The sequence below is a fragment of the Anthonomus grandis genome, chromosome 15 (assembly GCF_022605725.1).
Source record: "Anthonomus grandis grandis chromosome 15, icAntGran1.3, whole genome shotgun sequence".
Taxonomy (NCBI): Eukaryota; Metazoa; Arthropoda; class Insecta; order Coleoptera; family Curculionidae; genus Anthonomus; species Anthonomus grandis.
The window spans coordinates 21,151,943-21,165,429 of NC_065560.1; the positions used below are offsets into that span (position 1 = coordinate 21,151,943).

General features: G+C 33.6%; 2 protein-coding genes across 6 annotated transcripts in view; one reads left to right on the forward strand and one right to left on the reverse strand.

Moving 5' to 3' along the window:
* The first annotated feature begins 3,777 nt into the window (after positions 1-3,777).
* The window catches only part of LOC126744876 (protein AAR2 homolog), a 46,720-nt gene continuing 37,010 nt past the window's right edge, over positions 3,778-13,487 (forward strand). The window contains exons 1-2 of one of the 5 annotated variants that reach the window (XM_050452444.1): positions 3,782-4,057; positions 9,383-9,470. The gene's annotated coding sequence lies outside the window, so the exon portion shown is untranslated. Of the gene's footprint in view, positions 4,058-4,110; positions 4,130-9,382; positions 9,471-13,487 lie in introns of those variants that run through there. The other 4 variants (XM_050452445.1, XM_050452446.1, XM_050452447.1 and 1 more) reach the window with 4 other exon arrangements.
* On the reverse strand, positions 4,146-8,557 carry LOC126744878 (uncharacterized). Its single transcript, XM_050452450.1, has one exon. It carries the CDS (start codon positions 8,264-8,266, stop codon positions 7,166-7,168), a length of 1,101 nt encoding a protein of 366 aa, XP_050308407.1. The 5' UTR covers positions 8,267-8,557; the 3' UTR covers positions 4,146-7,165.

Below are 13,487 nucleotides of genomic sequence, written 5' to 3' on the forward strand. Positions count from 1 at the left end.
ACGCGCCCCGAACGAACACCTGATTATTACAGTCGGCCAAGTAAAAATTGTTGGCGTGCCAATCACTACAGTTACAATGCCATTAACGCAACCTAGCTGGACCACATTTGAGTTCTGTGCTCCGCGTTGAGCCCTTTTCCTCGCCCCGCACCGCACTTCGCCATAAGTTTAGATAGCGAATTTTATGTCGGAACGGAGCTGCAAACATTTGCAGTAATTCTGCTGACTGTTGACGGTTTTGCATTTAGTTGTTGATTGTTTTTTTTGCGTTGTGTGTTCTGCTGTGTCAGCTGACCTCTATACTCTAAAAATGAATGTGGTGTATAATTTGATTAATATAAAACAATTCTCCCAATTTACGTATGAAGAAAAAATAAAACTAAAAGAGGAAGAGCGGCCGTTGCCCGATATTTTAATAGAAAAGTGTGGTTCAAGCCGTGGAAAATCATATAAAAGAATTTTTACTCCAGATATTTATGCTAGAAATAACTGGATATGCGTATGTAATAAAAAAAATGCTCTTTTTTGTTTTCTTTGTCTTTTATTTGGTGGGGACAAATCTTGGACTGTAGTTGGTGTAACTGACCTGGTGCATCTAAGTGAAAAAATTAAACGCCACGAAACATCGAGAAATCATTTAAACAATGTAATGAATCTAGGTTTGTTGGGTAGTGTTAATATTCGTGAAAAGTTGGACAGTGCCTATGGGACAAATATTCGTTTATATAACGAGAACGTAACAAAAAACAGGTATGTGTTATCTAAAATTATTGACTGCATAAAATTTTGTGGATTATTCGAGCTTGCACTTAGGGGCCACGATGAAACTTTGACATCGAAAAACCCAGGTATTTTTCGTGGTCTGATAAATTTTATAGCTGAACTTGATAAAACAGTGGCGGAACATTTAAAAGACTCGAGTGTATTTAAAGGTATATCAAAAGATATTCAAAATGACATTTTGGATTGTATATTGGAAGTTTGCCACGAAAAAATTTTACACGAGATTCGCACAGCTCCATATATTTCCGTTATAGCAGATGAAACAACGGATGTGTCAGCCAAATCTCAAATGGTTGTAATTTTTAGATATATTCAAAATGGGGATCCGGTTGAACGGTTCTGGACTTATTTGGAGCCACAAAATTTAAATGCAGAAAGTTTCACTGCTGATATTCGCAGTGTCTTAGACCCGATTTTAGAAAATTCAAAGGATAAGTTGATAGCTCAAAGCTACGATGGAGCAGCAGTAACGAGTGGCAGAAATACTGGTGTTCAGGCGCGAATTAAAGATCAGTACAAATTTGTTTTGTACACTGCTATGCGCGCCAGTTGAATTTAATAATGTCTAAGGCAGCATCTGAGAGCTCCCAAGTTCGAGTTTTTTTTGGCAGTCTTCAGGAAATTCCTTTATTTTTTAAAAATTCTCCGCAGCGCGTAGCTGTGCTTAATAGAATTGTTGGGAAAAGAATTCCCCACGGAGCACCAACACGTTGGAATTTTAATATTAGAACAGTTAACATCGTATTTGAACATCGGGAATCTATGCTTGAATGCATGGAAGAAATAGAAAATTCATTTATTAACTCAATGGCATGTACCGCAGCTTCCTCAATAAGAAGAATGTTACAGGATTCAAAGTTTATTTTCTGGCTAACATTTTTTCAGCGTATTATGCCACACACCGATATCTTGTACAACGAATTACAAAAACGAAAAATTGATCCTGTAGAAATCAACCACAAAATACAAGTTTTTGAGCAGAGCATTACGACAGTAAGAAATTCAATTGACGAAATTATTAATGAAGCCAAAGATATTGCATCCTTGCTTGAATGTGAAGTAGGACCTCCTAAAAGAAAAAAGAAAATATGACAGTCAATTCGATCACCGCATTGCTGCGTTAGAAGTTTGTGACATAATTATTAATTGCGCTGAGGATAGATTTCATTTTAAAAATCATTTATTAGCTGCTTCATTGCTGTATTCTGACCAGTTCGCTATATTAATTATTTTCCTGATAAAAAATTAAAAGTAACTTGCGATTCATACCCCAATTTTGATAGGGAGCGTTTAAAAACAGAGCTTTCAGTGATTTACTCCAGACCAGACTGCAGGGAGATACAAGGAGCAATACCTTTTTTAAAATTACTCATAGAAAATAATTTGACCGATTCATTTCCAGAAACTAAAAAGCTCTTGGAAATACTCATAACTATTCCGATGTCGACGGCTGAAGCCGAACGTTCTTTCTCCACTTTAAAGCGCATCAAAACATTTTTACGTAATTCTATGGTGGAAGAACGTCTGGTAGCACTATCGATGCTTTCAATGGAAAAGCAAATCGTCACGCAAACTGTAAACTTCAACGAGATGGTTATAGACAAATTTGCAGCCAAAAAAAATCGAAGAATAAACTTAATCTTCAAAAAATAACTATTATATGTTACAATGTAATTATAAATAAAAAAAAATTAAAAAAAAATATATATATATATATGTATATATTTATTATAATGTATAAGTTTAAAATACTATATGTGTATGCAGTTAATTTCACATTTAAGTACCGAAATCTAGGTGAACAAGGTCATAAGAGTACGCTCCTGTTTTGTTTAAATTCAAACAGTCGGGAAAGTACAAGGCAAAATTTTGGTTGGCAAAAGTTCGCAAATTGCATGTTCTTTTTATGTTTATTTGATATATTTTTGGAAGGTAAAATGTCAAAAAGGGGCTGTTTTCAGACACATATCTGGACTTAATACTAGTTTTTTTTAATAAGAATACCTATATAAACACCATTTAATAAAGCTATAACTCGTTTAGTCTTTTTAATTTATGAGTCAGAATTAAGAAGAGTGGCATAATTTAGGGACCTTGGAGTAATTTTTGATCGCGAGCTAAAATTTAACAAACACATTAAATTTATAACTTCAAAGGATACAAAATGCAAGTCAAAAAAGTACTTAAGTCTGTTCAGCTTGGAACGGAGAAAATCCACGAAAACGATTTTCTTCCAAATACATATTAAAATTTCATATTTTCATACCGGATAAAATATTTTCAATAAAAATTGATAATGCTCCCTCAGATTCCGTTCATCACTTACGTCTTTTTTCCTTGGAAAAATTCATATACTAGTTTATGAAAATATATACTAGTTTTTTTTAATAAGAATACCTATATAAACACCATTTAATGAAAGCTATAAGGAAAAGTTTAATTTTGTCTAGTTTAAAAAACATCTTTGATTTCTCCACGTTTCTCCCCTTTTTTGCAATCTTTTATATTTTATCGATGAATGTGCAGAACGCATCTCTCACCTAACCACGAGCCGCCACTGATTTAATAAATATTTAATACTGGCATGTTTTGAATTAATTTCACTCTCCTTAAAAATTATACTCGCGGAATGAAGTAAGTGAAATTACCACAGATGTAAATAGCTCCGTGCGGATCTGTGAAATTACCTCTGTGTCTGAATGTATAGTCTGCAAAAGCGAAATGAATTTGTACCAAAATTTAAAATGGCCAGATTTAAGTAGACAAAAGCAATATTCCTCAGCAAAGAATAAATTTAATTTATAAATCGGTTTATAAATTAAATTAAATCTTATGCCGAGCAATATTGCTTTTCTACACCTAAATCTGGCCATTTAAAACTTTGGTACACATTTCTTTCGCTGTTGCAGACTCGTTTGCCAGAGTGTATAAAGTAGTTTATAATTCCGCATAAATATTTGCGATAACGTGTGCTGTTTAGCACCGGCGTTTTGCGATCACAAGTGGCATTTTGAACCTGACGCTCGGCGTTTCGCGATCCGCGATTACGTTTGGCGTTTAGAAAAATGCCACCCGGCCTTAGTAAGCTAACCTCAAAAATTATTTGCTGGTTAGTTTTTTGTTTATGTTTTGGATTCAAATTAATATTAAGGAAACTTATCAAAAGGAAACTTATTTTTTGGGTAAGTCCAAAATTTAAAAGTGTTTAGTGAATATGAATTTGACGGCGTGAACTTGCAAGAGGCTATGGTTTAAAGTCGAGGAAGAACAAGAAGTTAGTATTAATAATTCCATACACTTTTTAAGATAAATCCCTAGCTGCTAGTACAGAATAAAATATAAAATAGTAGGTATAATAATAATAATAATAAATCGTCTTTTATTAATCATGCATATACATTACACAGATTTAAATGTTTTATAGGTATATACATATAAGATTAAGGTTAAAGAATACAAATGGCGAAGTTTAGCCTTAGGCTACTCTTACACTTAACCATCCCTATTCTAAATCAAAAAAGAAGTGAAAAGTAAACATAATTCATAATGACACTAAGTATTTTGTAAATTTAACAAATAAGTTTTAAACTGAGACCTAAAGCCGTTTAAACTAATATTTCTTAAATAGGGGTCTAAGGAGTTATATAAAGATACTGCATTATAGGCAAATCCTCTTTGAAAGAGTGCTGAATAATGTTGTGGCATAGTAAAGTGATTTCCATAACGAAGTTCACGGTTATGAATAAATGTTCGAAATACTAACTTTTCCCTCAAATATACAGGAATATTTGATATTAACAACCTCATTAGAAAAGTAGCAAAATGATGCTTTACCACACCCGACATATTTAACCAATTTAATTGTTTAAATTCTGCTGAGACATGATCATATCTCCTCAGACCAAATATGAAGCGACAACAGTTATTTTGCACAACTTGCAATCTATTTTTTGTCACTAAATCTAAACAGGGGTAGTACACTATATTACAATAATAAAAAATTGGCAAAACCAGAGAATCACAGAGTTTTTTCCTAATATTAAAGTCTAAGATATAACTGTTGGCATAGAGAACTTTCATTTTTACATAACTTTTTTGAAGTAACTTATTCACATGATCTCTGAACCTTAAATCAGTATCAATGATAAGCCCTAAGTTCTTCGCATTTTTAGAAAATCCCAAAGTTGTGTCGCCCAGTTTCAGGTGCAACCTACCTTCTAGCAGTTTTCTTCGCTTTTCTGAACAAAAGAGAAGTACCTCTGTTTTTTCAGGATTTATCTTTAAGTTATGTTCTCTTGAGTAATCATTGATGGATTTTAGATCGTCATTGAGAGATGCTTCAGCTTCTGCTGGTTTATTGGGGTCAAAATAATGCAAAACCTGTTTATCATCTGCATATGACTGTGAATCTGAATTTTTGATTACCTGGAAAATGTCAAAAATGTATATTAGAAACAAAAGTGGTCCAATTATAGATCCTTGTGGTACACCAGATATCACAGTCTCAGCAGATGAAAACTTGTTACCAATTTGTACGCGCTGTTGTCTATCTGTCAGGTAGCACCTGAAAAAAGAGACAGAGCATTCGTCGAAGCCCAGATATTTTAGTTTAGCACACAGTAAATCATGGTCTATCAGATCAAAAGCTTTAGAGTAGTCCAGGGAGACTAGGACAACCGCAATATTTTTGTCTAATGCCCTTATTATGTTGTCAGTTAAGTTCAGAAGAGCAGTAGTAGTACTATGTCCAGACCTAAAGCCTGACTGATGAACTGGGAGCAAATTATTAAGATTTAGGTAATTTAATACTTGTGTGTGAACAGTTCTTTCAAGAATTTTAGATAGGACAGGCAACAGGCTTATGGGACGAAGTGCATTCACACAGGTTACTTTTCTGGTCTTAGGAACAGGAAGAATTATGGACTTTTTCCAGTCCTCTGGAAAATACCCAGCTTCTAGGCAAGAATTAACAATATGTGTCAAATGAGGTAGGATAGCAGGAAGGCTAAGCTTTATCATAAAAAGTGTCAAATTGTCATGACCAGAAGCATTGGACTTAATGGAATAAATATTTTTTTTCACTGAACTGGAATCTATCATATTAAATTGAAAGTGCAAGTTGTTCTTAAGTTTATTTGTGTTATAGAAATGTATTTTTTGGTCACATTTATTTGATTTTTTAAATACACCCAAAAATAGTCATTTGCACTATCAGGATTAACAGAGTCAAGTGGAAATTCACTATTAGAAGTTTTTGAGCTTACATTTACATTCATATTCTTAAGATTTTTCCAGAGTAACTTACTATTTTTTTGTTGTTCCAAAAAACTTAAATAGCCCTTTTTTTCCCTTCGAATAGAAGCAAGTGCAAAGTTTCGAGCCCGCTTATAAGCTTCAAAATCAGCTAATGACTTTGATTTTTTATATTTTAGGTTAGCCTTATCACGTTCCTTTAATATGGCCTCTAGAGCTGGTGTAAGCCAAGGTGCTGGGGGTTTATTAACGCGGACGGTCTTTATTGGTACATGTTTGTCAAATAATTTTATTAGGTTCTGTGTCAGAAATTGTACTTATTTGGAAAATAATATATGTTATCCCAGGGTATTTGTAAAAGCTCTGTATTAAAAAGGTTTTCATTAAAATGTTTGTAACTGTGGAATGATATTATTTTCTGGACTCTTTTAAGATTTGGTAAGCGTATATTACAAAATGCCAACTTATGGTCACTTATCCCGATAGCAGAGATGGTGCCAACATCCATAATAGCATCTGCATCACTAAAAAATATAGGATCTAGTAATGTTGATACTCTATCAGTGACCCTTGTAGCCTCATCAATGGTCTGAGTGAAACCAAAAACATCAAATATGTCGGATATTGGATTATTGCTGTTAAAAAAATTAATATTTAAATCCCCTAGAACCGTTACATAGTCGGAGGTTGATATTATTTCTGGTAGAATATTGTCGAGTGCATTTGCACAAGCCCCAATATTATTCATAGTACGATATATGACCCCAGCAGTAATAGAGACCCTGTTTATATTAATTTTTAGCCACATATTTTCAAAACCATCTATATCTGTACCTATATTAAGGTTAAGAATCTCAGCCTTTAAGTGAGATTTAACAAAAAATCCTACCCCCCCACCTCGGCCAGTAGACCTATCTTTGCGATAAAAATTGTAACCAGTTATAGAAATCACATTTGACGAGACGTTATTAGTTAACCAAGTTTCTGTCACTGCGATAATGTCATAATCATTACCTATTACCAAATCCACAAACTCCTGAAATCCCGTAAAAATCGACCTTAAGTTTAAATGTGCCATTTTAAGAATGGCAGACATATTGCTATTAATATTATTCATATTGAAATAGATTTATACACAGTCAGATAAATAGTCAACCTTCTTATTATATAAGCTAATTATTCTCAATAGGCAAGGACATTCTCGACTTAAGGCTTCATGACTAACATCTAAGTTTTCATTTGGCTTTTTAGATTTTATACAATTTATACATTTTTTTTCATTAGACCTACATTCTTTATAAGAGTGATTGCCAGAGCATCTTGAGCAGATTTGTTGTGATTTACAATCCTTACCATAGTGATTAAAGCCCATGCAATTAAAACATTGTAGGACACTTACGTGATTAAAAACACGACACCTAGACCACCCTAGTTTGACCCTTTCTTGACTTAATAATTTGTTATGAGTAATTGAATCGGCTTCAAGGATAAGGTTTATATTTTTAAAATTATTTACCGATTTTTTTAAAACTTTCATATAAAAATCTTCCCCGTCAAATAAGTTATTCCACTTAACAATTAAATCTATTATTGTACTATCAGAGTCTTCTAAACCTACATCATCCTTGTTAATATTTACTATTTTCATTTTTGGTTTTTTCAAAGATGGTACCTCCACAGTGTATTTTTGTCCTAACTGTTTTTCCAATTGTGTACGAAGATCCTTAATCTGGTTTTTATCCGAACAGCCTATTACAACACCACCTCCCTTAATTTGCCTAAACTTCGAAACTTCAATTTTAGAAGGATCTACGTTTTGCCTAATCTCCTTTTTGGTTAAAATGCCATCCTGCTCATCAACAGGCTTTATTAGAACAACAGAAAAGGTCCCCTTGCTCTCGTTCTGCGTATTTTGAAGCTTCTTCTCTAACATCTCTATTTTTTGTAATAATTCCTTATTATTTGTTTCCAGACAACTGATAATCTTCTCTTTAGCTTCAATATGTTTTTGTTTCTCCTCAATTAGTGATTGATATAGAGAAAATGATTCACCTTTAGTACATTTTTCACAGTAGAATTTCAAGTGCCGCTTTGATTTAAGCTGCAAAACCTTGTATTCAGAAGCATTTATCAATGACAACACTTCATTTCTACATAATCGAGTTTTGCAACCATCACAAGCAAAAATTTCAATTTGCGAGCTGTTTTTTTTACAAACATCGCATTCCATAATTAGTCAGTTTTATCCGACAAGCCGGCAATACCGCAACCAACCTTGTAAGCAGGTTGCCTTGATATTCGCTATATTGCGCAATGTTTACGTTTCTCACATGCGGACCCGAGAAAGGAATTTAAATAGTTCTAAAGTTATGTGTCTAGAAAATCATAGACTTTTTCCACTAATTTATGGACTAGTTTCTAGGTAATATAAATTACCAGGTTTGAACAATTTTTATTGCCTTAATCTGCATAAAAGCACTAAATTTTTGAGGAGCAAAAACAACGTAATATTCTCGTCACTTTGGCGACGTTGCCAATTCCCCAAGGTATATGTAGTATGTGTTAAGATATCCAGTGAAAGTATTAGTTTGTATTAGCATTGGCCGGGCCGCCGAGAGAAAAACCCGGTCCAGGTTTAAAAATTTACAGGGCCAAAAAATTCATTTAAAATAAATCCAGATTTAAGAACATTTTATTCTTTATTACTTCTTTAAAATTAAAGGGCTGTGATCTTAATGTAAATTAATGATGGAAAATATATGAATATCAAATTTTTTAAATCATTAATTAATTTTGAGAATACCCTGATCTACCTCTCTTTTTAGCAAAGGAATCAATGTATTATTAAAATCATCTGAACAAGTAGCTAAGCATTTATCTTCATTTAACATTATAAATGCACTTTCCTTTAATTTACGTAATTTTGAAATTGGTTCCTTTTCTAAAATTGAGGAAGCATTCCAGTTTATTCTATGGTTATTGTCGAATGAATGTTGTGTTATTTTGGATTTTTGAAAATCATTGTTTTTTACGTAAGATTTATGTTCATTAATTCATTTTGGTAATGGTCTACAAGTTTCAGTGATGTAAAATTTACCACAAGTAGGTACAAGGAATTTTATATTTTACATTTTTATTAAACTCATTTTGATTGAAAGGTTAAGTTTTTGTTAATAAGTATTGTAATGTGTTTTGTGATTTAAAAATAGTTCCTATATTAAATTTTTTAGCAATTCTTTTTATCTTATCAGAAAAACCTTTTTACTTAAACCAAAACCCACAAATAAGAAAAACACATTTTCTCACAGTAAAAACTGCAAAAAATTTAGACAAATTTTTTTCACAGAGAACCCAATACCAACGCAGAAAATAGTTCTAGGAATCCCCTTCCATCACTGCCCAAAGAAGCTGACCTCACCCAGCCATACCTAATTGTAAGCACAAATTAAATATAGTTCATATAAATCCCTGGTCTTTATGTAATAAATTTTCAGATATTAGGCACGTTATACAAAAATCTAAGTATGATATAATTACAGTCTCTGAAACATGGCTTAACAATAAACTCCTTTCTGAATCTTTTTCAATAGAAAATTTCAAGTTATATAGAAAAGACAGGGAGGGTAGGGGAGGTGGTGTCGCAATTTATGTAACTAATAAATTAAAGCGGGGACTTAATAGCAAAACACACGAATTCTACAAGTCAATTTCCGGTGGCGATTATCAACTTATATGTGTATCTGAGACTTGGATTCAGGATGGTGTACGGGATCGGGAACTTTTTGAAAATAACTATTTAGTGTATCGTAAGGACCGAAATCTCAAGGCTCTTGGAGTCAAAAGAGGAGGTGGAGTTCTTGTTGCTGTTAGACATGACTTGGCATCTGTCAGGGTTGATTTGAAGGACTTGGAGGTCATACTACCATCTATGGATATTGTGGGTTGCAGGGTGTCTGTAAACAAGACAAGTGTTTATATTTTTGTTATATATATACCACCAAACTCGCCTTTAGAAAATTACTTGTCTCTCTTTGATTATCTTTCCTCTTTTAGGGCAATTCAGAACCAAATATTTTGTTGTTGGGGGATTTTAATATGAGGTTTATACAGGATAATGTTTATGATTGTAACACTAAACTTGCTGGCCTAAGGGATTTTATGGCGTTTTTGAATCTCTCTTAATTTAACAATGCCCTTAACTGCAACAATAATTTGCTTGATCTAGTTCTCTCCAACTTCCAGTGTTCTGTGGATAGGGACGACCAACCCCTTGTCACTGAGGATGCATATCACCCTGCTATTAATATCTCGTTGAATCTTGTCAAATTCGAGAGTGTTACAGATTTCCCCTCCAACAATGAGAGTCCTAAATATAATTTTCGGAGGGCTAATTTTTCCTATCTTTACCAGCTTATCTCTGATGTGGATTGGACTTTTATATACACCCAGTCAGATGTTAATGAGGCAGTTAAAACCTTTTATGATAAAATCCATGAAATCTTTTGTCTAGCTGTTCCTTGTTTTCGACCCTCTAATAGTAAATACTCATATCCTGCGTGGTACCCTCATGAAATTAGGAAATTATTAAAATTAAAGTCTAGGCTACATAGGAGATGGCTTCATACACAGTGCTCTGCTGCTTATGAGGATTTTAGAGCTGCTAGGAGGGTAGTAAAAACAAAAATGGATCTTGCTTATCACAAGTATATATCCAGGACTGAGTCAGCTATTCTGAGTGATCCAAAGCAATTCTGGAGGTTCATTCACCTTAAACGAAACAACTCTCGCATTCCAGGTTCTATGAGCTATAAAGATACCACTGTTGTGGGTCCTAAAAGTATTGTAAATGCTTTTTCTGATTTTTTCAGGAGTGTTTATGTTGAGTCCTCTATTGCTCAGCCCAAAGAATCTGATACATATGGTTCAGACAACATTTTGGTCCAATCTTTTGTTGAGGTAGATGTAAGAAAAGCTTTACAGAAGTTAAAAAACAAAGAAACTGCGGGTCCTGACCAAAACCTTCATTTCTTTTGCGTGACTGTGCATCGGCCCTGGCTGTACCACTCTTACAAATCTTCAACTTATCACTCAAGGCCAATACATTTCTGGAAGAGTGGAAAAAGGCTAAAATATGTCCAGTGTTTAAGAGTGGCGACTGTGGCAGAATAGAGAACTACAGACCAGTGTCAATTCTCTCTAATTTTTCGAAGGCCTTTGAGATATGTGTGCATGATAAATTGTCTCAAATTAAGCACATAATTACAGAAAAGCAGCATGGTTTCTTTCAAAAAAGATCTACTGTCACTAATATGGCTTGTTTCTTGGAAACAGCATATCATCTATAAATCAGAAAAGCCAGTTGGATGTGCTGTACACAGACTTCTCGAAGGCTTTTGATCGGCTGGATCACGGTTTGCTGGCACGGAAGCTGGCTTTGGCTGGATTTCATCCTTGTGTGGTGGAGTTCTTCATCTCATATTTGACTGGCAGGCTTCAGTATGTTGAATTTAATGGTTTTGGGTCTGAGTATTACATGGCTTCGAGTGGTGCGCCCCAAGGCAGTAACCTCGCCCCAATGCTGTTTGATCTATTTATTAATGATTAAGTTGATTGTATGGAGAGTTTCTGTCTTTTATTCGCTGATGATCTGAAGTTGTTTCGTATGATTCGTACTATGCTGGACTGCCTGAAGCTACAAGAGGACATGAATAGGGTATTTGAATGGTGTGAAAGAAATAAACTACCCCTAAACTGTGACAAATGTAAAAAAATGACAATTTCCATTCTTCATGAAGAGATTTTATACCCATATATATTGAGTGGTTCTCAGTTGCTAGACTGTTCTTCAGTGAAGGATTTGGGCATTGAAGTAGATAAGAAGCTCACATTCAACCAGCATGTAGCACAGGTCACTAGTTCAGCCTTAAAATCCCTCGGGTTTATAGTAAGGTCCACTTCTCAATTTAAGAATATATCCAGCTTGACTGTATTGTACAATTCATTAGTAAAGTCTAAATTAATGTATGGCTCTATGTTGTGGTTCCCCATCTATGATGTTCATGTTAACAGACTGGAGTATGTACAGCGCAGATTCTTAAAGTTACTTTCTGTTAAGTTGGATGGACTATATCCAGTAAGAGGTGTGGAACAGGAGTACCTGCTGAATAGATTCAACTATTTGTCACTAAAGCAAAATACTATTCTCTCTAGTCAGACATTTTTGTATAAACTTTGCAATAATAAAATTGATTGTTCTGAGCTCTTAGAGAGGCTACCTCTATTTGTTCCTCCTGCCAAATCAAGGAGGCACCATATATTTTATCCCTCTCTTAACTTAACAAATCTGTCCAGCAAAGCTCCACTGTGCCGTGCTTGTACATGGTATAATCAGATGAATGCTATAGATGTCGACATCTTTAGCAGCACTGAATATGTTTTTAAAACAAGGATGTGTTCCTCTCTTAATTTGAATGATACCTGATTATTTTTCTATGATTGTTATCATTTGGTTAGTGTGTCTTATATTCTTACAATTATGCTATTGTTTTAAATTTTTAATTTTGTTATCACTCTATATTGGATCTTATATTATTTTTTTGTACTACTTATTTAAGGTGATTATAACTTGTACTGTTTTAATTTTAATTATTTCGATTGTCTTGTAATTGGGAATTTTCCTGTTGGACAATAAACTATTTGAATTTGAATTTGAATTAAAAACAACTCTTATTGATCTGCCTTACTCAGGATATGTCATTGACCATCTTTGGATAAGTTTTAAGCATGAGGGGCAAAACATAACTATGGGAGTAGTTTATAGGCCACCAGCAGTGGCATACTCTGAATTAAAATACTTACATGACTTAATTCCAGAAGTGATTTGTACCTGTGACGTCTTTATATGTACAGGAGATTTTAATATTAATATTTTAAATAGCACCACTGTAGAATGTAAATTTTTATATAACATTTTTACGACTTTTAATTTGACTCAAATTATTGATAAGCCTACTAGAATAACACTAAATAGTGAATCTCTAATCGACCTCATCTTTGTAAATAATATTAACCTAGTCAAGGATCATGGTGTGATACCCTGTGATCCAATACAGACAGATCATGAGGCTGTATTCTGTACTATAAAATGTGATAAACTGAAGCCGATTAAGACTATGATATATAAAAGAGATTTTACACTGACTAACTCTGAAGAATTTAAATATTATTTAGAGCATCTAGATTGGCGTGAGTTATATAAGACTGACGATGTTAATACTAAAGTAGAAATACTTAATTCTAAACTGTTAGATTTGTTTGATATGTTTTGTCTATTAAAGCTGAGAAAATCTGGAAGTACCAGTCCACCATGGCTAACCCATAATCTAAAAAAAATGATTGAAATGAAACATGAAGCCTTTAAAAAATATATCTCAGTAAAAACTGCTTCTAGT

Bases quoted from the DNA above. Each gene is read 5' to 3' on its own strand.
- LOC126744878 (XM_050452450.1), bottom strand. From the start codon at position 8,266: ATGGAATGCGATGTTTGTAAAAAAAACAGCTCGCAAATTGAAATTTTT.